This window comes from Pseudopodoces humilis, chromosome 6, assembly GCF_049639895.1.
Source record: "Pseudopodoces humilis isolate 2021_Gansu_Grassland_sample_001 chromosome 6, ASM4963989v1, whole genome shotgun sequence".
Lineage (NCBI taxonomy): Eukaryota > Metazoa > Chordata > Aves > Passeriformes > Paridae > Pseudopodoces > Pseudopodoces humilis.
The window spans coordinates 47,138,009-47,163,932 of record NC_142205.1 but is presented as its reverse complement, the minus strand read 5'-3'; the positions used below and the strand labels follow the sequence as shown (position 1 = coordinate 47,163,932).

Sequence of the window (25,924 nt, the reverse complement as noted above, 5' to 3'; positions counted from 1 at the left end):
TCGTTAGAGCGACAATGACCAGGATTGCCAATTGGAGATAAAATACAGAATGTGGTGAAGTGTATGAAGGCACCCATCTCCATGCTTTGTGATACCTTGCCGTGCTCCACCTAATACCCAGGAAATGGCAATTAGCTGACCTTTATGACTAAAATTAATATGGGATGAGAATACACAGTACACTGTGGGACTCATTATTTGTCTTCCAGATGCAGGGGGTGAGGAAAATATGGGAGTTACTGTTTACCTTACAGTACTAGTATTCTGATGGCCACAGTCCAGGCCCTGACTAATGGTTTTGAAATGCTGAGGACAGAAGTTAAACAGGCATCTACATCCCAGACCCCACTAGGGAACCTCTGATTAGTGTGTGGAGGGTGAGAAGCAAGGGAAGCACTGGAACTTGAAGCCCAGCCAAGAGCATAAAACCCACAGGGCTTGTGGCTATTGCGGGTAATAACAAAGGGACAGTGTCCATAGGAGGGTAAGAGAGACGGTTCAGGGAAGGGCAAGTCAAGCAGGCAGAAGGCTGAGGAGTCAGATGGTCTGTGCTGCAGGTTTCAGCCATGGCTTAGGGAAGGCAGAGTGGCTGGGCAATGGATCTGCAGTGAGAGGTGCCCACAGGGGTGTCTCAGTCCCCGCTGCGCAGGACCGTGCACAGGAACGATGGCCGGGGCAAATGGAAGCTCTGGAGAGCCGTGAGTGCCTGTTGAGAAAGCTAATGGGTAAGAACATTAGGAGAGCTGGCAAACACTGCTGGCAGTTTATTTTTATAGCTTTGTTAAAACAAGTTTCACAGGTTTCCAGAATGTTGTACTCTTCTCATACTGTCTGATTTCTCGTTATGTTACATAGATTATCTGTGTCTTGGTGTAATTATTCTGTTTAAAAACATTGTAGAAAAATGGCATGCATGGAGTTTGGGACAAATGGAAGTCTGGGTTGTTTTAGCTTTTAGGTTTTCGAGAAACAAAGCGTTGTAGCTGTACTATCTGAGGAGTGGAGAGAAATTCAAAGAGTAAAGGCGGTAAACTTCAGAAATTGAAATATTTTATTAGGCCATGAGTGAAGAATTATAGCCCATGCTGTGAGTATAGACAACTCTCACATTTAAGTAAAATGACTAAAAATATAATTTTCTACTTAGTGAGACCACGGTACCTTCTGTCAGAGTATGGCTTGAGAAACAATCTCATCACCATCAAAAATCCCGGTGAGAAAGTTTCCTTTTCTGCTTTTCTTCTTACAGAGGTTTTACTGATTGTGTTATTTATTAGGGACCAACCAAAACCAGGCTGGACACTGTACAAAGGGTAGGGTAAGAGGCAATCTTCATGCCTTAAACTACAGGAATGGACAAAAGCAGAAAGGAGTGTGGTAATACATAGCTATTGATGAAATGGTAAAGGACACGTTAATTCTCCCTTTTTGGCAGAAGAATATTGTTTAGGGATGAGAAAGACAAGAATGGGGAAATTTGTAGTAAACAATAGGGAAAGACAAGATAGGGAGGGCACTGCAGAGATGGAGGGACTGAGATGAGATTGGAACAAGCTTGGATCAAGCGTCAAGAATGGCTTAAGCCCAGTCTGAATAGAGAGAATATTTTCTTTATGTTCCTACTTTAGCTTTTTTCTACAGCTTCTCTGCTGCTGTCAGTGCCTGGTTGTTGACTCTGTGCACTTTCTTTTGCAAAGCTTCTGTGGCTTGAGTCAGAGGAAATCCTGTCTGAGGGGAACATTGCCCTTGACCGAGGGAGTCCAAGCTGCTGGCACAGCATGCTGCAGGTGGGGAATGGGCTGTGGCACCAGGACTCCCCCCTCTCCATTCCTCCAGACTGAGCCCTTGAGAAGCTGCTCTCCCAACCCAAGCCAGGCTTTTAAGCATGCAGAGTGTATCTTGCACTTGAGTACGAAGTGTGGCATGATATGTAGGATTTATAAGTGTTACAAAAGTAAATGGACTCTTTTTATACCCAGGTTATTGGAAGTTTATCAATAGGATTTAAATTCAAGTTGCAATTCTGAAGGTATGTCTGCTTGTGATGTGACAGGTACAAGGGTTGCAAGAGCAATGTCACAATCACAGCAGTCATAAGAAAAAGAATATTTAATGTTAATTCTTGAAAAGTTTAACTTAAAAGCCAGGAAAATTACCAAAATGTTAATGTTTCTGAAAGTCTCACTTAATTCATCATCAGATATCTTAGACAAATCAAAAGTGCCACCCACTTCAGGACTTAGGACTCTTGGTATCTTAGGACTTATGAATACTAAATTAAGTGTTCTGTCTCTGCCAAACACTTACCTTGTAGAAACAAGTACTGGAAAGTTTGTTTGTTTTCCTAGAATTCTAAATTCAATTAAATCATCATAACCATTTTTAATGTGATCTCATTCAAAGACAAGATTAATTCAACTTACATATACAATATACAGGAAAAAACTACAGCAGAAATCTAAGCCTTGAAATTTTTTGTATAAGTTTAAAGTATTTAAAAGCCTTATTTATTAAGCTCAAAATATGTATGTTAGATTGTTGCATCTGTGTTTTTAAACCCTAATAACTAATAACATGTCTTTCTTTAGAAAAACTAAGCAAAACTATGTGTAAATATCTTCTTTCTTCACCCTGTTTTCTAGTATATTCAAAAACCATTTTTACATTTTGTGTTAAAGTAGCTGTCTTTCCTTTCACCAATCAAAACCATTTCCAAAATATTCTTTCCCAATTTGTGTTTCTAAATACAGATTTTTTTAATTTGTCCTTCATTTTCCTGGCTCAGATGTGTTTGAAATGCAACAAAAAGGTCCCTGAGGGACAAAACTAATTCAAGTAGAACTATACGTTTTTTGTTGTTGTTGTTGTTGTTGTTAGCAATATGATGTCAGTGTTTGAAAATATTTAAAAGAGGTTAATTTTTTAAAAAAAAATATATAGAAACGTGGTCCTTAAGGGTTGGGTTTTTTCCTAATAAAACCACAGGTGCACATGGCTTCTTCCTTCCCTGAGGAGACCCCTCCCCAAGTGCTGTGTGATGGCTGGGTTGTGTCACTTTTCTCATCCCAGGGTGGCTCGAGCTGATGGCTCAGCTCACATGGCCACACCAGCATGCGAGCAGCTCCTTTAAGAGGCACCTGTCAGGAGAAAAGAAGGAATGCACCTCTTCAGCTTATTTCCACCTTGGGTCTCATTACAGCAAAACTAAGACTGCCAGTTGGACTGAAGTTGAAAGCTCAGCTTCTCTGGGAATAGCTCCAAGACCACCGACCACCAGGCGTGCAGAGCCCTCTACCATCTCCAGGACAAGGTGGAGTCCCGTGGTCATGGCTGGACTTGGACAAGGGTGCTTCAGATGAAAGGTTACAGGGTTTGAAACTGTCCTGTTCTTATCACCCTCCTAATTAGTGGGTCTATCTGGACCCTTCCTTCTCACAATCAGCTCCTCCACCTGCTTAGCTGGCCAAAGCCGGCACCTGTCCTCACTTCTCCAAGCAGGCTGTTTTTAATTCACAGCCCTGCAGTCTCCCTTCCATCCTTCCAGGGTTATGTTGCTGTGTTTTCCAGGCAATAGATAAAATAAGTAAGATTGACGAATGACTTTAGCATATGACCATCATGCATCAGTTATTAAAAAGAAGGAATAGCTGGAAGGTCCATCTAGAGCTTGTTTGCCTTGTCCATATGGGAAATGGAATTTAAATTACCAAGTTGCTTTAGGAGCAGTTTGTAATCCCGGTATAGTGAAGTCATGTTTTTCATGGGATGGGAACAGCAGATAGTAAGAGTTTCTGCAGTTAGCATGATATCAAGTGTGATGGCAAGATACTTAAAAGTATTTTTGTTCTAGATGGAAATATTCAGATGCAGAACCAGCAATTCTACCTCCCTGAGAGAAGACATTGAGGAACTGCCATCAACTTGCATGTGTTTGCAGCGTGTCTTCCAGGATACCCACAGCTTGATTCACATTCTCACTGGAAAGGGGGAACAGCTTCCCAGAGCCCGTAACAGGATCACTTTCATGCTGAGTATGAGGTTTTCCTTTCTTTTTTTTTTTTTTAAATACTTTCCTTGCCTTTTTTGGTTTGACAATTCCTAATTCTTTTTCAGCTTACTGACAACAGACATACCTCCTAGTTTAAGGTTTCTGAACATGGAGGTTTCATGGACCACAACTTGAAAACCATTGTAGTGTGAGGCAGGACAATGTTGTGTATTCATTTGGCTTTAGAAATTGTTAACAGAATAATCCCATTTGAAATTTCTGTTTCCAATCATATATGGTAATAAAAATAGGGATGATAATAGACCTTTAGCTGTGAATTTGGATGCTCTTGTGCTAAGTGCTGTACAAATACAGAAGAAAAATTCAGTCCCAGTGCCAAAGGGTTTAGACTTCAGAGAGGTGGCTGCAAACTGGTGGGGGAATAAGTAAAACAGAACAACAGGCCCGTGCTGGTGGTTCAGCTGCTGTCAAAGGTGCTTGTTGGAGTCCTGGTGGTCTACAGGGAGTCTCTTCTAGGAAAAAAGGGTTAATGAGAGTCAAACCTCTGGATGAAAATTCAATGATTATTTAGGGAAGGGGGCATCATCAGGCAGAGGCAGAAGGAAGGAGGGATGCTCAGGAGGGCATGATAGATGTCCCTCGAGGTCAAGGCAGCACTGTACTCTGTCAGAGGTTTGAAGAACAGATCAAGAACCAGATGTAATGAGAGGCAGTTTATAAAATGTTCATTAGGTGGGTGCAAAAACTGCACCATGCTAGTGTGAGATATGGGAAGGTTAAAATAGAGATAGTGATAGATATTGATCTTAGGCAGTATTTGACCCACTCTTCCTGCTGTGCATACACTGCTTAAACCTTTCCCTCCTGTGCACGAAGGGTACAATTCATATTCTCTGCTCCTCACTCATCTGAAAGCTTCAGGTGTGGTATGAACTCAGAGTTGAAGCTCTCCCTCTACTCTGTGGAGAAACAGAGGCAAGCACCAAGCACTAGGCAGTCATCTACAGAAGGAGATCTGACATGAGAATTATTTTTTCAGTGTCTCTTGTCTGTATAATCTTGTCATGACACTTAACCTTCAGACAGTTAAAATTTGCTGAAAGGAATCCTGTGCCAGGTCTTCTCTTTGACTAAATCCTTTATTAAGTCCTGTACCTTTTTAAGCCTTAAAAATAACAAATTTAAAGATGTATTAAAATTTTCTAGCAAACTAGAAAAATATTAATATTACTGTTACTATTATTCTGTTGTTGTTGTTATTTTTGTTATTTTTTGCTATTGTTAATACATAGTACAAAAGATTTCTAGTAAACTTCTTCAGTAAATTTCCCAGGGATAATCCAAACTGCTTTTTCTAGAGAAAATGTGTTTGTGTTTTCCAATCCCTTATATCAAACAGAAGGGAAGTTACATTCTATTTCTCATTGCTAATATTTCCCTGCTAAGAACTGGAAACCATCCCTGTGACTTAGACAGGGAGGCATGGAATCTACATTTCTTGCTATCATGTAAGGAAATGTTATAAATGTCAGTGTTGTAGTGGGGTTTTTTTGTTTGTTTGTTTCTTTTTTGTAAAAGAGATGCAACACCAATATTGAACACTTGGTTAAGGATAAAATGAAAAAATGTTTGCCTTGGAAGGAGCTTTAAAGATCATCTAGTTCCAATTCCTCTGCCACAGGCGGGGACACTTCCATGAATCCTGGTTATTCAAAGCCCCATCCAACCTGGTCTTGAACGTCCCCAGGGATGAGCCATCCACAACTTCCCTGGGCAACCTGTTCCAGTGCTTCACCGCCCTCATAAGAAGGGCTTTCTTCCTAATAGCTAAACTAAACCTACCCTCTTTCAGTTTAAATCATTCTCCCTTGTCCTATCACTACCTGTCCTTGTAAAAAGTCTCTCTCCAGCTTTCTTGTTGGCCCCCTTTAGGTACTGGAAGGCGCTGTAAGGTCTCACACAGAAAAAAAAAATCCAATTAAAACCAAATGGGGATAAGACAGATGTATTTGAACATGAAACAAACGACCTTCTATCTTAGTGATTTCAAAATGAAATGACTTTGAGGGAAATATTATTTCATATCATCTGCAAACTGTGCTTTAGGACAATATTCTTGACTGTTTAAATGGGCTAAGTAGGTAAAATACAGTAGGTCATTATGCACATGAGTATTGTGGTGACCTACTGCTTCTTTCTAACATGAAGAACTTTTAATTATTGCATCAGGTTACCTTCTTTCAACCTCTCATTACTTTAAAGCACTCCATCGTCATCTTCACTGCAATTTTCTTTCTAAAACTTCAATAAACCTTCAACCCTTGAACCAAATGTCCTTATTCCCCTCCATGAATCTTTTCCTGCAAGTGTTTTCTGTTCCTGTAATATTGCTGCTTCTGATTACTGAAGTCTTTTCAGTTCTGCATTGAGTTTTTGCTGTGCTTGCTTTTATTTTTCAGGAAAGGTGACCTGTGACACAAGGACACTTGACAACACTACTAAGTGATGCACCTCAGCTGCTGCAACTGGCCTCTGTCATCAAATAGGATTTTCTACCTATTGGATCATTGCTAAATCAGTCTCTATATACTCAAAGTGTTTGTCTATCAGTGATGTAGTTAAGGAAACACTTAGAATGTACTGAAATAAACAGGAATTCTAGCATTTATTTCAAGCTGTTGCAGGCCTCGTGTCACATTTCCCTCACAGTTTGTCTGCTTGATTTTTTTAGTGATCAGTAGAAATTAGAAATGATCATTCAGTTCTGCTTACTTCTACATTCCATGCAATTACTTTGATTTAAATTCTGAAACTGGGTTAGAGGTGGGATAAACCTGAAGCAGACTGAAAATAACAGTTTATCTTTTTTAAAAATGCAGATATGTGAATTAATAATCAAAAATAAAACTATATTTGAATTCATAGATGAAAACTCATTTCCTGTGTTGTTTTTAGGACATGTAAAATTGCTCTGATAACACAGCTGAGAAGCTCATTAAGTATGTTTGGTCATGTAAAAATGAACCTCTTTATTCAGATGGGAAAGGCAACACCAGGGAAGTTGACCCTTATTATAGGTAAGTAATTCCATCTTTTGTTAAAAGTAATGCATGCAAAGCAACATTTCTTCATGAGTGTCATCCTGTTTGCCTAATTAGAGATTGTCACTAGTGATGCTAATGACTGTCAACACACAAATTGTATGGACAGGTTTATGGCACCATGATGGAAATTACCTGTTAGCAACCAAATATTTTCAGTAAGTAATTTTCACATGGGTGAAATCCTGTTGCTTTAAATGCTGATATACTTATATATAGTACAGCAGTGCAGTGATTAGTTAGTGAGGGGGGAACGATAATTAGTTATTACATTTATATTTATATATTTAAATTACATATAATATTGCAGTCTTGGTGTCACTGTACCATTCAGGTGAGGTGTACTAACACGCTTCTCTATTTTTGGTTTGAATTATTAATATAGTCCCTGTAGAATACAAGCTGAGTGCTAAATAATTGCACTCTGTCATGGGTAACTTTTAGTTTTCAGCATCAAATTTGGAAAGAAAATTTCTTAATTTGATCTTTTCTGCTTTTTGAGTATGTATTTTGTGCATTGTACAATACGGTATTCAATTGCAATCACATAAGGATAAATTTCTACAAGAGCTTTTAACATGGGAATCTCAACAAGTTTCAGAGGTGGTAACTGAATAAACATAAGGAATTCTTTATTCTGCTTCAAAGCTTCTAAACATTTTGGATCTATGTTTTGAGCTGCAAATCTCCTGGAAACAAGTTCTGCAATGGAACTTATTATTTCAAGATTCTAATTGTTGTCAAGCTGAAGACAGTACAAGAGTTGTATTTTGGCATTTTCACATCTGACTCTGCCAAAACGAAAAATCCAGAGATCCAGAGAAGTCAAAGTTAATCTGATGAATTCATAGGTTTTGATACATTTTGAGTTCTCACTGGAAGCTGTGGTAGCAGAGGGAAGGCCTCTTGCCTCAGACTTATTTACAGCCATCCTGAAGAATTTCTAATGGAGACCATCTATGACCTGCAGAATGTTCCCTCCATAACCATTCATCTCCACACAGGTTGGAAGGAAGCTTCAGGATAAAGAGCACTGTCTTTCAAGTAATTAAAATTTTTTATAACTTTATCCAATAGGTCTCCAAATTTACAGTACTACCAGCTAGCAGTGTGCTGCACTGGCAAGGACAGGTATCACCCTCTTCTGGACTTCACAGAAGAGTTAAATGTTTTTTGAAACAGAAGAGTTTACTGTCCTTTGAGAGCACATACATTAGGATTTTCTTTTAAGCACTGTTGCAACAACTGAAACTGCTCAGATATTGAGAAAAAGACATTGCCCAAATAACTTTGAGGTGGATTTTTCTAAAGCTTTGGGTGGTCACTGGATTCATTAGTGTGCTGCATTCCAAAATTCCTGGCAAATTTCTTCCAGAACTCGTTGTGTCTTTCAGTACTTTCAATGTATCTATATACTTTGATGGTTCCATTAAAAATTACTATCACTAAGGAAAGAAACAATACTTGTGAGCCCTACAATTAAAATTGTACTGAATAATTGAATGTTCAATACTAGATTTAAAAAAAAAAGTTTGCAAGTTTGAGTGAATCTTGCCAAATAAAATACTCTCATAAATAAATAGCTTATGAGGAACAGAAAATTGGAACCATCACACTGGTATACCTTTCTGATTTGTTAACTACTCTTGAGCCAGCTTTGATACCAGCAGTGGAGAATTACAGGACAAGATTTGCCAAAGACCCTAAAACTACAATATGTGTCAAGAAATCTTTGCATGTTAATGGTGTTTTCTTCTTGTTTCTAAATATTTTTTTCCTAAAAAGGAAAGAAAAAAATAAAACCCACCTGTGTGCTTATTAAAATCTCAGTTTCCTCTAAAAGATTATTTCCTCTGCTTCAGGAAGTTGGCAGGCAGCAAACCACTTCTAAATCAAGCTGCAAGCTGGTACTGCAAAAAGCAGAGTTTATTGGTACCAGACATTTGTAAATAAGTAATTGACACTCATGCTATAACAATAAGCAATTCCTAAAAAAACAAAAAACAGGGAGCTGCCAGAACAAACAAATTTGCAACGAGCTCTATCCAATGCTATATATCCAGGGTCAGTCCCATCAGTGGTGGTCAAAGTAACAGCTCCAGGACCAGCTGGAGTTCTGTAAAGTGCACTTGTCTCCTGCTTTTGCCTCTTCCATCCTCCTGCACAGACTTTCAGTGGTATCTATGGCAATGTTATCCAAACAATGTGCCTGAATCCAAAACCTCTGGAATTACCAGGATTTGGATACACAGGGGACCAAGGTGACAGGCATACTACTTCCAGGGGAAATGGGCTCAGCACTTCACCTTTTGAAGGACCCGAGTCACTAAAACATGCCTCCCCTCTTTGGGTCAGCACTGCAGGGTCGTGGCTCAGGAACAAAGAGAGGGCATTTGTCCTTCCCTGCTCTTAATTATTGTGTGGGATGCCATTAACATTCACAGTGTTTGCAACAGCAAATAACTACATTTTGAGGTAGCTTGTCCCCTGTACCCACCGTTTCAAGCTTTGGGCTGGCTCCCACCCCTGCCACCTCCAGCTTTTTCAGTGCTTTCCCCTTACCTCCTGCATTTTTGCCACAAGCAGAGCTGTGTAAAGCTGGCAGAGCAGTGAGAGGGGGCTGCAGCAGACATCTGGGGCTTTCTGAGTAACTCATAGAAGCCATGCAAAATTGAACCTAAATAAATGGTAAGAAAGGATACAGGGTCTGTGTTGTACTGTAAGCACTTTTTTGGTAGTGGTGAGCATGTGAAAAACTGAATTAGCTGATAAGGCACATGAGCTGAGAGCCTTTATCTCCGTGAAACATTAGGATTTAAATGAGGGAGCACAGACCTTGAAGCTAACTCTGTATCTTCACTCCTATCTAGTGCAGCAAAAGAGAGATATCATACCTCAGGAGACTGGTGAGCAAGGTAAGAAACCATAACTTTATTATTAGTGTGATTTAAAAACAAAATTAATTATTCCTTTGTGTACACTGTGCCCAGAGCAAAAGAAATCAAAAACAACTGCTTTCCCTTTGTCAGGGACTACAGGTAAGGATGCCTGGATGAGGAGGAAGTGTTTGTTTTTTCTTCCCCACTGTGGGCAATTATTTTCAGAACACATGACTGACAATCCAAAGAACAGGATTTCTTTATATTTTATAAACATGGTCTTGATATTACATAATTTTCCTAGCAATTAAGGTTTTGAAAGTTAGAGGATAGATCTCAAAACTCCTAAAAGCCTGAGCTTAGACCCTCTGTTATATGAGTTTCTGCTGGTTTTGACCTTCAGGATCTCTTTCTTAAATGGCTTTCCTAGAAGGAAAGCAAACTGGAAGGGATGAAATATACCAATTTTCTTTGCTAGTGGGGGTGTTGATGCAGGGCTCTAAAGTGAAAGCAGAGTGGGCTGGTGACAAGGAATAGTAAGGAATGTCTCTTCTCAGCCTCTGTCCAAGATATTTTATGGTGTTTGATGAGGGCTTTTTTGCTGTTGCTGAGACAATGAGTGGGAAAGAAAATTACTTAAATTTCAATGAATTCTGGCTTAGGTGTCAGATGCTGGATGTACGTTTGTTGAAAGTGTTGTTATAGAAGCAAATAAATCTATTTTAATTGTTTCTGTTTAAAAAATTGTTTAAAATCATAAATACTATAGTTTGCAAACAACATGAGACAAAGCAAATAGTACAGTAATGGATACACACCCACATTTATACTGTAAATCTAATATATGTAGAGTAGAAATCCATTATTTTTAAGAAAGTTAATGAGTATTTCCAAAGAGATGTTGCAATGCTGAGGCTATTCTAGGCTAATAGAAAAATTATTTGAATTGTTCAGTAATAACATCTTGTGTACTTGTGCCATGACAGCAGATTTCTGAAATGTTACTGAAGCAAACTCACTCTTAATTCTCGTGATGAGTGACACAGTGAGTGAGAGCAATTATCTCCAAATTTAGCTATTCTTTTATTCTCAAACTGATGTATATTTCCACAAAACATTGACTGACTGTCTTCTAAACAACCAAAGTTCAGTCTTATGAAACTGCTTGCATGCTACTCTGTTCAGCTATGTGGCTCAGTATTTGTGGTGTGCGAGGAACTGCCTGTGCCTATTGTTTTTGTTCCCAGACTAAATCTCTGAAGGCTTTGGCCATCCCTGTTGAAGTCATTGGGCTCTGAAAATGCTCACAACTTTATTATATTAATGTTAAAAGTGTTGGAATTTTCAAAGGCCTACCAACCAAATATTGCAAATGACAGTACCTAAACCTTTTCATTTTAAACAATCACTCATGTGACTTGGAGACCATTCCATCCTCCAAGCAAAGGGTTACCCAAAACAACTAACAGGGATATCAAGACCATTGCTTAATAACCACAGCCAATATTTTGCAATATTTATTGTGCTCTGCAGGAGTTTTCCTGGGATCAAAACTTGTCTGGTTTTATTAACAGTATTCTCAGTTGTGTCACATGGATTGTTTCATGTTATTAGAGCTGAATGCTGTAAGTTCCAATTCAGAATTGCTAGTTATAGATTTTGCAGGAGTGTATTTGCATGCTGTAGCTTCTAACAAAATGCTGTGTAATTTGAGTACCACCTTTATCCATCATGAGTCCCTCTGGTATGTATCACTATCCAGGAAATGTGTCTGGATACCTTTCCTACTTAACCTGGTTGATTTTACATTACACAACCAGGTGCATTATTTTCAGCATGTATTTTTGAGTATTTAGGTGTAAACCGACCCAAGAGAAGCATACAGATAGTTCTCACTTAAACCAGTTTTGTAGAAATTATGTATGGGGATTTTAGAGATGACCTTCATGTTTGTTACCAAAACTCAGCCTACACACAGACACAAGTGCAATCAGATGTTTTTACTTGCATAGCTAAGATATGTGATTTTTTTTTTTTCAATGGATTTGCATGTCTTTCTGTAAAGAACTATTCTTCATAAGCAGCAGGTAAAGAGAAGAATATGGGTAAAATATTTGGGAAAGATAGTGAAAGGAAATTTAATATATTTAATCTTATTATACATTTTTCTACATTGAAATCAACAGGCTGCAAATATATTTTGCTACAAAGCTTTGTGTAAGAAATATCTCTATAAGAAAATACATCTCATTAAACATTTCCTGTAAATAAATTATCCCAAATAACTGAGTTTTGCAAGAGCAAAATGGCGGGTAGGCCAATAAAAAGAGCTAAAAAAATGCTGGGATTCCATTTCTTCAACCCCCCTGCTCATGCTGGATATAATTTTCTTTTATACGTGGTGACAATGAGAGCACTTGAGTTCTGAGTATGTGCTGTGTCAGTGTAAATAAAACTAGCAAAATTGGTTCCTCAGCTCTTTTAGGATTTTTAAAAATCTGAGCCTTATTCCTGTTCCAATGACACTGGAAAATGCTGGAGTTAGAAGAGTTGTTTCCAGTAGGGAAAGAGGTGTGTGAAATACTCTTCTGCTTTAGACTCTTATGAAAAACAAGGGCAATGAAGCTGAGGTTCGTGATCTAATTAGGAAGACTGAATCAAGTGGTGTAGCTAAGCTAAAGCTTTAAAGCATCCCACTGGTGGAAAAATGTGTCAGGTAATGGTGATGTGGTCTTCAAAGTTAAACTACATACTGGCCTACCCATGTTGTGCCAAACCAAGTAAACAGAAAAGTCTCTTGTATTATAGAACATGAAAATGGGTAATTATAAATGGGTAATTACAACTTAGCAGTAGGTCAATTATAGAATCAGACTTCTTTTAAAGTAATATCAGTCTCTTTACCAAAGTTTATACAAAGGAATATTTGCAAATAAGTAAAATTTAAAAAGTTTGAAAAGACCTGGGAGACAAGTCAAGGGACAGAGGCTGTCTCTTTTTTTTAACCAGTACACAAACAACGTAGGGTTGGCAGCTGTTTCCACAGTCTATATATTTCTGTCATTCCTGGCAGAACACTCCAGAGTGAGAGGACATCAGTTCCAGGCTGAGTACATGCCGGAGGGTGGTATGCTGTGACATCACATGATGTTTTAACAAGTCATTTGTGGTCATGCCATCTTCTTACATCATCTTCTGCAGGAGAGGAGGTGCTCACAAGACCCATCTCCTCTTTCTTTGCTGTCTCGAGAACAAATCCATTATACTGCTGCAGAGTGCCATGAAGTGTAAAAATTTGAGTTTGTAGCAGTATGCCCAAAACACCTCAACAAATGCTGAGGTGTTATGTATATTATATTATAACTGCAACAGAGAAACAACTTCAAAGCTCTTCGTGTTAAGCAGCTCAACACACTGCTCTTTCTTTTGGAAATGTCTATAATGCAAGAACACTTAGGCAAGGACAGTATATTTAGGACTAATGAGGAACTGCATGTATATAATTCTGGATTCAGCATGCACACATATTTGCTTCATCTGTTCAACCCAACGTAAATTAGCAGTAAACTGAGGCAAATACAAGTGATTAAGTGCCTTACTATGACATTGAACTACATAAAGCATTTCAATTTACCCATGTATAGAAATAAAACCCTGTTTAAATGCCTCCTCTTAGATAAACTGCAGCTCTCTTGAAATTTGGAGATGGCCAGTTTTCACCTTCTTCATAAGGGCCTGCAAAACACAGCACTCTTGTCCTGCAGGAGTGCTTCCTTGCTGAAGTGTCAGCCCTGAATAATGAGGGCATGTGGACATTCACAGTAACTTTATTTCCATTTCTCACACCTGCAATGTGACCAATAATGTGTTGACAGATGAGTCTTCCTGCAATGCACTGCTTCCTATAGGAGTACAATGTATACAATTTCTGTAGAAAGTCCTTACCACGCTGGAGACCCACTGTAGCCCTAACATCACTGAACCCCTGAAACATCATGGGACAACACAGCAAGGTAAGTGACATTCATTTCCACTCTACTTGTTTGCATACTAGCATTTCCCACAAGCTGTAGAATTATTTACAGGAGAACTGCGCGGTAGGTGAACTCCAGCTACACTTGTGTTTACCACCAGCTCAAAAAGAAATGCATTTAGTGTGACTTCTACTCATACTCTAATGGTTACTTTAGCCATTCCACTTCATTTGCAGTCCCCTTTTTCCACCATGCCATAATGCATTAAACTGATAAAGCCACAGTCACTTAATACTGTCTTCCCAATCCTCATTCAGATCTTCTGGCACACATGAAGTCTTGATTTAGAAGAGGAGGTCGCATCTTTCCATACTTTACAAGACAAACCCTTGGCACAGTCACATCGTTGGAAAATCTCCAGTCCATGGGACCCTTTCTTGCGCTGTTTGGTGCACACCTCCCCCTGATGCAACACAGGCTTGCAAATTTTGGTCCAGAAATGGCGAGCGCAGCAGTGTCCCTCAATACAGTCTGATGACCGTAGGCAGGGATCACCTTCGTGTCCTAAAAAGAGCAACCACATTATTTTACCTCATGGGAAAATGTGAAAGTACAGATTCAGTGCAGACTTATGCAAATGAAACTGAGAAAAAGGAGAGGTGACATTTCCACCTGTGGCTATTTGAAGGATGTAAACACAAGAGAAGATATTCATTAGGAAGGTTCAAGGGGGTAATGCGTAAGACTTAGCAAGGAGAAATTCCGCTGCAGGATTGTAAGCAGAATTACAAGCGTTCAATTACATGGCTGTTACAAGATGAGGATGTCTGCAGTCTTGCACGACTGATAAAATGATTGTCAGTCCACATCTGATACAGAGAAGAAAGCAGATGCTGTTTCAATCACAGGAACTGTCGGTTGACATTACATCACTTTCTGAGTCATGCTGTGAACTCTCACAATAGACATTCACTCCCTGTGAAATTACTGCCTATTTCTGGTTTCCACTGCTGTATCCTAACAGCACTAACATGATTCATGACATGAAGGAACAGGCCAGTGCAGCCCAAATGTGCTCTTACCTTTTATGTGTGACAGCTTGGATCGTGGCCTCCCCAGGTTGTGCCATCCCAAATCCTTGCTTGGATAATGACCATTCTTCTTGTTGCGTGGCCCTTCTAGAGCAGGGATGTGAGGAGTAAGGATGCTTTCAGTTACTGGTATGCAAATACCTGCAAGGAAAAAACAGCCATTCAAAGATTTGAATAAGAGGAAAAGCAGCTGAGAGACATGCACTGACCAGGTCAGGATGATGAAAGCACTGGGGTTTGGCCTCAGTGATGCTCAGCTGTAATCACACGTTCACCTCTGGGTCCTGGCACTTAGCCTCACCACAGCTGTACTTCACTCACTTGTCAGTCTTTCCGTCACTCTGGCGTTATGGTCCGAGCCCCTGGAGAGCTCCTTACAGACATCTCTCTCCAGCTTCCATGGGAATGCAAACAGTATGGTTATAACCCTCCCCAGGGAGAGTAGATTCAGGATTCATTAGGTCTCCTTTGCTTCCTTAAAATATGACTTCTGTGCAGTCTTCCAGTGAATCAAATCACTGAAATGTAGAGGTGTGCTTTTAGGCAGCAGCATTTTTGTATTTCTCCACCACAAAATATAAGAAAAGAGTGGTAATACCTGAGCCCTAAACATAGAAATACTATTAAAGAAAATTAGGCAGAGTGGAATGAAGACGACAATTAAGTTTCCTTGGCTTAGAAAAAGAAGTTCTGTCACCCAGGAAAAAATTCTGTTTCTGGGCACACTCATAGAAATAGATGATGTCAAAAGGCTGATTTTCTGCAGAAAAGCCCAGAGCTGGCAGCCATACCGTTGTTGCAGCGGTTCCCAGGGCAGCACATCCCGTCCCGATGGCAGCGCTTCTTCTTTCTCCGGCACATCATGCACGCAGACGTGGCTTGGTGAGGGCTGTGGCAGTACCGCCCAACTTCACATTCCTTGTCATTAGTGCAAGGATAGGCCTGGTGGGGAACAGAAAGGTTTACAGTGAGGCACTCCTTTGCACAAGGAACAAATGCAGCTCACAAAAAACCCCAAAACAAAACAGAAAAGGAAAAAAACAAAAAAAGAAGAAAATAAATCACCATTGAAACTTCCAAAAAAAACCCCAATAGCTGAGGTAACAATTCATGGGGCTAGGAGATGCAACTAAGGATGCTCCACTGCAGCCACACAACAATCTTTAAGCTCACACAACTGCTGGTCGTTGCTTAAAGAATAAGAGATGCAATCTGCTTGCTCATGGTTTCATCTTTCCTTACCTCAAATGTATGTGGGCACAAGAGATTTCATATTTTTGTGGATTCAGGGATCTCATTCCTCATAGGCAAGAGCTTAAAACTCCACAATTAACAATCAACATAGCCATGAAAGCCAGTAAAAATACTGAAGCACACCCTCCAATAGTTAACATTTCATTTTAAACTCTGAGACATTTTTCCTTTGACAGTTGTCAAAACACACTGGTTTATTATCAACAAGGTCAGCATTGCCACAGTGAGTATTGTCTGTGTCACACTCATTCAGATGTTTGTAACTGCACCACTCATCCCTGGCCCACACCAGTGGAACTCCTTGGAAGGGAACAAACATCACTGGTCAGCATTTCACTTTGATAACCTTTCATTTACTTATTGTCTTAGTATACTCCTTAAATGTACCACCTGCTAAACAACACCCTATGGTATGCAGCATGGAATATATTATAGAGTACAAAATATCTTGCACATATAATTCCCTGCAAGCAGATATATGGGTATACAATTCTTCTATATTCATCAAAACCAGCATCACCTCACAGGAAAACAGACTTTTTAAAAAAAGATTATGAAAGCACTGCATTCTCCCATAACAATAAAGAAAACCTTGTTCCTACAAAAGGAAAAAAAGAGGATTCTTGAAAGAGACATAATAACACACACTGCAACATTCCAGGATGCTCTCTGCTGACTCCCACACAGCTACAACTATGCTATCTGTCTGAATCTAATTTTATTGCCTATTAAATTAATTACAGATTTTTTTTTTCCATTCCTCAAAATTATTGTTGAAGAATTTGTTTAAACAAAAAAAGATGACCATGAATTTTGTGCACTTTCTGGAAAATTATATTTACACTTCCTCAACTAATTTCCTCCAGTATTTCAAATAAATAAAACTATTTATTTTCAAAATGATTTTGCAGTTAATTGTTGACTCCCCCAAAAAAAGCTCAACTGACTAATTTCCAGTGTAGAATGATTACTTTTCTGTAATCAGAAAAAAAACCACCTTGTGGCCTTTGAGAATGAACTTTGAAAATTGTTTCTTTAGATGGAGAGGTCCTTCATGCCATTCTGTTGAGAATCACATAAGAAACAAGAGGTCTTATAAGAAGACCAAACAAATTTCTCTCATATCTGTAGTGGGAGAGGAACCAATGCCATTTATCATGTGACTTCATGAGCTGGTTTTTTTGTCAAAATTCACTTCACGGTACCAAAAGTGCTGGATGGATATTTCCCAAGTGCTGTTGCCTCATTACTTCTGCCCTCTGAATATGTGCATTTGAGAATTTTTCCAGGGTGCAGCTGTTTGGAGTAATCCAAAATATGTGGAAGTCTTTTAGGCTTAAGAATGAACATTTTCTCAAGAGGATGAAATCAAAGAAGGCCAGATCTTTTAAGCTAGAAGTACCAATAAGAGACAGATAGAAATACTTTTTTAGTACTCTTAAGGCATAAACAGATTCTACTTACTCTAGCAAAGTGGAGCCAAAGTGCTCTTACCTCAACCTTATCACACATGTCCCTCATTTTTCCAAAAATAATAAATAAAACTGACTTAAAATTTGTTATATAGTTACCATAAAAATAAGACTTCCCTGATTTAAATGATACCTTACTAACCTAAGAATCTTACAATAAAAATAAAAAAAAGCAATTTTATATTGCTTAATTTTAAGACTTGTGCCTGATTATATTGCATTTGAAAAATACTAATTCTGCTAGCTGGAGGAAATGCAAATAAAAAACAGATGGATTGGCTAAAACCTGGAGATGAAGGCATTTTAGACCCTTGTCTGTCATCAAGACCTTCATAACCATATCTTTTTTCTAATATGGGCATGTGGCATACACCTGCAACTTGTCAGCAAGAAGCCTACTTGCAGTTTTATTTTGGTTCCTCAAATAGCTTCTTAAAAAAAAAGTTCCCTGATCTCAAATGGTGCTAATGAATGCTCTCACATACCATATCTAGTGATTGTTTTTCTTTTGGCTTTTAAGCTGAGTGACATGGAAAAGATATTTTAAGATACGAATCTAATTGTCAGTTCTAAACTCTGTCCTTGAAAATGGTAAAAGTAACAAAAGACAACTTCAAAAATTGCTAAGGAAATCAACAGAACCCAGCCTTTCTTCCTAATCTAGAGCCCATTCCTAAATAAAAATCATACTTTTGAAATACAATAAGCCAAAACTGACCTACCTAAGGCAAATGACTGCAGCACATCAAAAAATAAGTCTTACATGTAGCTTAGACAATAACTAGCAGGTCCACTCAAAAGACCAACTACCAGCCAGCCATAAAAGACCCTCTTGCAAATGCCCTCTGCCATCAACTGTTTTGATCTGCCAAAATCACTATCCATTCATAGCCTGGCTATCAATCACAGGGACCTTAAAATGCCTGTATAGCCTTGTGTCTGTTTCCTAGCCACTGGACATTCATTAGAATAGACATAATTCCTGCTCTCAGCAGAGTAATTTCTATTGCTGTGTAGCATTCATTATAGAAACAGAAAAAGAAAACAAAATAATATATTGTTTACTTAGCCTTGGCTACCAAGAGGGAAATGCATCTATAATTATTCCTTTGCTGTCAGTTGAATCAATCTAGGTATACTTTCTCTTTAAAATACAGGGTAAAGAAAACATGTAAAAATGTGCATGTAAACTATTATCTATGCACAAGTCAAGGATTTCAAAATCTTCTACAATACAGTGCCTGGAACAGAGTCTTTACGTTCAGAGAATTGTAGAGTACATTTCCTATATACAACACAAAGACACAGATCAGTCCCAGATGGAAAGGGAAGAAGCAAGCTGTAAACCAGCTCTACTTCCCCTGCAAAGATAACTAATTCTATTCTATTCTACATCATCCCTTCACATTCTTCAGCTATACATATCATTTTCTGGTTGTAAATCTCCATCCACTAAACACAGCTTTGATATCATGGAAAACCAGATGAAACTTAGATAAAATATGTAGCACTCCCTGAAGCAGCATTAAAACATCTTATTTTTTCATCCCACATACAGGCAATCAAGTCACCCGTAGCATGACATAAACTAGATTTGCCCGTGATAATGAGTCACATTTTCAGAATGTGTTGTTTGATTAAGAGCATTGTTTGCTGACATGTTTTTTCCTCAGACATTCCAATTAGTTTTGTATCCTTGTATAAAAGATACTTTTGATTACTTGTCCAAAACTGTATAGCAAAGGGATTTTTGCAATGTAGGAGGATTCAGGCTAGATGTTGAAATGGGTGTTGCTTGTGCTGTGATAAAAAGTCACCTACATCAGTCCACCAAGACTAATCTTTATCAATCAGGTCACAACAACACAGAGATGTTAAACTTTTCTCTTGGAGAGAGAGAGAATATTCCTTCCCTTCTGAATTTATATTAAAAATTCTGTGAATCTATGATAGAAATACTCAAGGAAAATTATGAAGAGGCTAGAGGTAAAAAGTTGGGGATTTTTACAGTTGAACAAGTCCTTCCAAGCACTGAAGATCTATCTTCCTTTTTTTACTAACTTCCCTGGAAGGCTGCGTAAAGAACTGGCTGTCTACGTTTTGTGACTAAGTGGGTAATGTCATTCCCATGATTTGAGAATCATGCAGCAGTGAGGTTAATGTTTATCTTCATCTTCCCCTTTTGACAGAGGATCTCTTAGCCCCTTTCCTCAGTGCAATGACAATTTCTTGATATATTTACTGGAGTCATTTGCTATCACACATCTTTTATAGGCACCACAGAGTTTCACTGAAAGCTGTAGAAATATTAAGTCGTGAGACTGTTGTGCTAAGATGTCAAACAATTTGAGTCTCTCTGTCTGGCACTATAAAATGTAGTGGAGAAGCATTCTGGGGGAGAATAAGACAGACGCTGTAATGTGCTGAAGGGTGAGGAGACTGATGGCAAACATACTTTATTGAGCTTTGGGAGATAAGGTCTTGAATTTCAGAATGGCCTCCAGCAAATATCTGAAGACAATATTCCCAGCCAGGGTCTTAGTCACCAGGCTCTCATCTGTTCGTATTATGATGGCTCATTTGTTTTCATGCTGAAGTACTCCACAATGTACTAGCTAACCAAGTCGGTGAAAGGCAAGAAGAGCCACTGGCATTTTTACCTAGGCTGTGTCATCACTTATCCAACACAAGCAGTCGAGACACTGCTGGCTTCAGACCCACCTTCAACGTTGAGAGGAGCTGTGCCTAAATAGGTGTTTTGATGGAACAGATATCAGTAGTGATTCCCCCAAAAGCAATTAATTTTTATTTTAAACACATCATAAAGTCCAAGTGCAGAGTCAGCCCTGGCAGAAAATCGTGGCTACTACCACTCCCAGCAGAAGAAACAGCATGGAAGTTGTCCATTAGCCTTTCACTGCAGATTCCAAGCAGCACTCAGTAAGACAGATGAAATTTCATGTACCACTGAAATGACAGTACCACTGCACTTATTGTTCTGCACACTCTGCCAGATTTGGTCCATACAATCATCCCCTGATGATAGTGGGGACTGAGTGGAAGAAGAGGAGAAAAGCCACAACCAGTTGTACAGTCAGAAAGTGAGAAGTCTCCAGAGCTACCAGATCAGTCCTTCATCATCCTCTCTCACTTGGCACAGAGGCAGTAGCTACATTGCAAAGATGAAACAAGGGACTCAAGGAAATGGACACATACTTTATTCCAGGAATGGCCTTGCTTCCTAGGAACCCATATGTTAGAAAACAAATTTAGGCTCTTATTCAGTCTTGTGCATACTACCCCTATTTATTAATGTCCTGTGCAAATCCCTGTGTCACTAGGCTGTGATACCTAGCACATACTACAGACATCTTCTGCTGTCAAAACCTCTTCTTCATCACACCTACACAATCTTTTATATTCATACAAGGTCTGTGAGACAGGCTACCACAAATGAATTGGTACTGCAGCTCAGTTCATTACTCGTTGCTTAAGGCAAACAGGTTCTTTTCTCTACTTTAATTAATATTGAATTAAATACTTCTTTAAATTTTAAAATAATGACTGTGAAGGAAGTGGAAGCTGACCTTTCCATAGTCAATATGCTGGCTAGATGACCAAAAATGTCCCAAGCTATAGGCAAGAGGACAGAGTCTCTTGAGAGATGTCCTTCACTTGAGAGATGAACAAAAGAGCTTTTTTGCCTTTAGTCTTGGGCATATTGCTTAATATTCCAAAGCCATCAGGCACAATGAAGCAACTGGCTGAATCATGGTGAGAGTCTCTCCTTCCCATCCTGCTTTGGACAGGACAGAACTATCTTTCAGAGCAAGGATTTGATCCCCATGGAGCAAACATATGAAATAGCCACAGGGGTGCCATGTTTTCTTTTTCTTTTCTCTTTCTCTGAAGAATTAGTAATCCAAATTAAAAGCATGCCAATAAATTAGGAAATGCGAACATATGCTTTAACCAAATAGCCTGCTGTCAAGACTAACTACAAAGAATGCAAGTCATTGTTTGGCTCCCCAGTTGGGCCTGATTCTGAGTTGGGATCTCAGATTTGTTTTGGCTTTTAACAGATCAACATTGGTGGGGCAGTTGTGTGCAACATGTGGCCTGTAGAGCTAAATGAATACATCACATGTGGGATTCGTCCCACTCGCCTCTTTGGAGACAGAGTGAAGATCCTGTCTATGAAGTCTGAGAGAAATCCTAACATGATCTCACAGGATACAAACCTTAGTAACAATGGAAATAACAGCTCTGTATTCAGTGCCACATGAATGTGATAAAGCAGAATGGAGGGAGTAAGAGGGGAATTCAAAGCTTTTAAAAATCAACAAACAAAGAAAACTCCCAGCTCTTTGTGGGTTATCTTTTTCCCTGCAAGGCAACTAAACTACTTACGGATAGTTTCTCAAGTGTATCCAGAAAAATCCATCTTTGACAGACTTCAGCCTAACTTTCTTCTAGCTGCTAAGCAGACATACAGGTTAAGATGTGGATGAGAAAGGACCATTATTTACTACTATTTTATTATTAATCCCAAACAAGAAAAGAGTTTATCAGCAGCCATCTGGAGTGATGTAGTTTTCCCACAGCACTGCTGATGTTGCTTTTTTCTATTCTTAGCTCAGCACAGGCATAGATGATAGCGAGGGATCTCACTGTGTGCAAGCACAAAGCCATGGTTAATTTATCCCACAGAGGAAATCATGCTGTGCTCTCAGACAGCTCCAGACATGGATCCTGTCTCAGACAGAGAAACCAGAAACTCTCAACTCTCAGTGACTGCTGTGGCACAGATCCTTCCTAAAAGAAAAACTTACAGTAGTTGCAATGAAACAGATTTACTTATTTCAGTTGCCATAGAAAGTTTAATAATTCAATTTTTCTTACCAAACCTCATTCTTTGTTAAAATAATATAACTTTGACCCATTTCTCTGCCACACCTAAAGAGAAAAGTGCAATCTTCAGCCTCTAGATTAAGTATAAGCACTTTCTTCTAGAGATAATTTATTTTTAACTCTTCAATTTAACACAACCCTGCTGTTACACGATGTCTGATTCACAAAGTGCTACATCATGGATACATATACTGCAGCTTCCAAAGATCATTCCTTCAAACTATGTGGATAATGGTCCCAGAAGCCTCCATTATTAAACAATAAATATTCATGTTTCAAAGGAATTCTCAATCCACTTCTAGACCACCAGGGAAAGAACATTTCTATGACCTGCAGTAGTACAGCTCTCATGATTTGTTAGAGCCAAAGAAAACTCAGATCTTAACAACTAGAAAAAAAACCTCTCTAAGGTCCCTCTGAACCAACAGAGTCTAGACTCACAGGGGTCCTCTTGTAAGTTTTCCTTGTCCAAGCAATAATGCCAGGGAAAACAACATCCTGTTCTGCAAGCATTAGGCATTAGTTGTGCAGGGGGCTGTGCTCAGGGGGAGTGCATAGCTGCCTCTGGTGGAAAGAGAGTCAAACACCTCCAAATAAACAGGGGAGCTGTGTTGTCCTATTTCACACAACACCCATCAGTGTGAGTGGTGACTCTCCCAGTGCAGACAGAAAAAAACTCCAAAGACTTTTCCTGAATGAGATCTCACTCACACTGTGACCCTATGGCTCTCTCAACCCACATAATGAATTTCACCAAGCATTTTAGGCCTAGACTATCTAGATCATTCTGACCAGTTATTCTACAGCTTATAAATCTACACCTTCTCTTACAGAACTACCTACATTTTGTGTCCTACTGGGTGAAGGAAGTATCTGTTTAAAGCTGGCCTTGGCTTCAGAAGGACATATGGAGGAAGATAATCTGAAAGAAAGCAAGTGGATCAGCAAAATTTCTGGCAGGATACTATTATTTCAGTTAAATCTGCCTCAATTTAATGCATTTTACATGTGTCGTGAAAGTATAAACCTCAACATTTAATATAGAATAATCCACCTTAAAATTTTATTCAACTTAATTCACGTTCAATTCCTCATCTAGGTAAAACCAGAAATGAGTTACATTTCCAAGTGTCTTAAAGGGCAGCACAGTACACCCAAAATATGCTCAGATGTACATTGTTTATCACAGAACAGCATCAAATTTGCTCCAGAATACAGCATAAACATTGTTGTCCCTGAGGCAGCACAGCTACAAGTATTTCTATTCTATCCTAATTTTAAGACAAATTATCACCGTTAGGTCCATGTTTGCCATGTTGGTCCATCACTCTGCTGAATCCTGTTTTCTCAAAGGGAATAAACTATGTTTCCTGCCCCATGCACAGTGTACATACCAAAGTGCTCGGGTTTTCCCTATTTGATACTGTGACCATCATATTTCATAGCAGTGATTCCTCCTCAACATTTGGAGACATCATGAGCCACCACTGCTTGATTTTGAAGGTGGCTTCCTGCTCTGTAGAACTGGGATGTTACAGAAGACATGATTAAAGAAGTACAAAAATTTGGGGAACACTCAGTTTGACCCCATATCTCACAGACTGTCTCAGTGTGTCTGGTTCATACTGTCTGGTGAAATACCAGCAGCAGCATCACAACATAGCATCAAAACAATGTTAGGTAATCTTTGAAGTCAACAGTGTAGTTCTAAATCAATGTGACAGGAAGCCTCCAGGTCTTTATTTTACATCATTTTCAAATGCATCACCAAAGGCTGCTCAAAGAGTGAAGGTTTGTTAACACGTGCTTTGTTCTACATCCAGTCTTTTCACCAGACCAGTTCTTGCCCTTTTATCTCTGCCTTTTCCCGACCCCTTTTCCGACTGTTTTGCTTTTTATTTTTGTCTCTAATTGGCTATTTATCATCCGTTTCAGCATGGGAGCCTTCTTGCTTTTTGATCAACGTGTTTACTGCAATGGATGAGCAGTCGGAATACTAAGAATACTATCCAGATGAAAACAGCTAGCAGATCCTATGGCTCCTAAAGTACCAGGCATTAAACCAGAGGGAAATATTCAGATGATGTGGTTGGGTGTAGAATAACACTGCTGGGAACTGGCAGCAAGTTACTGTTTAACACCTGGGTCTGAACATCCACTAATCATGGCATGCTGTCAAGGTGGAGCTTTAATTGGGAGCCATCTCTGCAAGCAAGTATACAGAGCAAGAAAAATGAGATGACAGCTTTATCTGCTGTAGTATTCCTGTTAAGCAAGTAAACTGCTTTTGCTTTCAAACTTTCACAAATTCTAGAAAAATGAGGGGGAAATCTGTCTTATTGAAGTCAGTGCAAAAACTCTCCTTTGTCTGCTACACTGCCCGGAGAGAGAATGCTTTCAGGTTATAAACATTTGTGCAGCACCTGCAATCCTCACCCTGGAAATTACTCTTTCGTATTCCTTGCAGAATATACTTTGCATCGCAGAATTCAAAACATTTAAGACACCATTTTTCAAAATGCACTTTCTCTGGTTCTCATATTTAAAAGGATAGCCCTGAAAACATGAGTTTGTGGCAGCTGCAGAGACAGCCAGATGCCATATGTCTGAGAAGGATGAACTGCAGTCTCCACCTCAGCAGACTGCTGACCACAATCTAACATCATTACCAAATGTCAGCATTATTCTCTGCTTCCCTGATGATCATGTATGTGAGAGCACCTGGCTCATATGCCTCTTTCAACCCCCAGGTTTTTCTCTATGCATCAGAAACCACCATTGTCATCTGATATTCCAAACACCTTCCCTCTTTTCCTGTTCTATGTGAGCCCCTCTGCAACATGATGGCTGCTCCATTTCAGGGGGAACTGAGAATGCCAAAGCACCTCCAGAGAACTGAAATCAGACATCAAAAATCCATCAGTCCATCTTTAATGTCAGAACAACCAGCCAACTTTGGGGTATCTGCACCAGCTCTCACTTTCCAGCCTCCTGTACCACAGGTGATTCAGAGGCATTGACACAGAAATCCATGAGTTTTAAGGAAAAAGAAAGAAATAAATAAAGTTCAGTTTTTACAATTGGTCTGCACAAGTGAGACTGAAAAGCAGGACAAATCCATAATACAGCCTGGGCTTTCCTTTTCATAACAACAGGAAGAATTACAGTAGGAGAGTGCAGCTCCTCATCCTGACTCATTCTAGGAGGAGTTGTGCTTGGATGAGGAGCCAGCA

General features: G+C 39.2%; 1 protein-coding gene and 1 long non-coding RNA gene across 3 annotated transcripts in view; one reads left to right on the top strand and one right to left on the bottom strand.

Annotated features, from left to right (window-relative positions):
* Positions 1 to 536: 536 nt before the first annotated feature.
* LOC106628666 (uncharacterized) lies at positions 537 to 6,968 on the top strand. Of its 2 annotated transcripts, none has more exons than XR_015772784.1 (5): positions 537 to 725; positions 1,148 to 1,213; positions 3,200 to 3,310; positions 3,851 to 4,031; positions 6,469 to 6,968. It is a non-coding gene; the product is annotated as an uncharacterized LOC106628666 (long non-coding RNA). The 2 variants fall into 2 exon arrangements; XR_001332085.2 differs by having other exon boundaries at positions 3,200 to 3,362.
* A 5,120-nt stretch (positions 6,969 to 12,088) lies between these two features.
* DKK2 (dickkopf Wnt signaling pathway inhibitor 2) overlaps positions 12,089 to 25,924 on the bottom strand; it is a 38,647-nt gene continuing 24,811 nt past the window's right edge. Inside the window, exons 2-4 of the mRNA XM_014260263.2 lie at positions 15,846 to 15,996; positions 15,046 to 15,195; positions 12,089 to 14,527 (exon numbers count right to left, since the gene is read on the bottom strand). Of these exons, the coding sequence (XP_014115738.1) occupies positions 14,277 to 14,527; positions 15,046 to 15,195; positions 15,846 to 15,996 (552 nt within the window). The 3' untranslated portion in view covers positions 12,089 to 14,276. The remainder of the gene's footprint in view (positions 14,528 to 15,045; positions 15,196 to 15,845; positions 15,997 to 25,924) is intronic.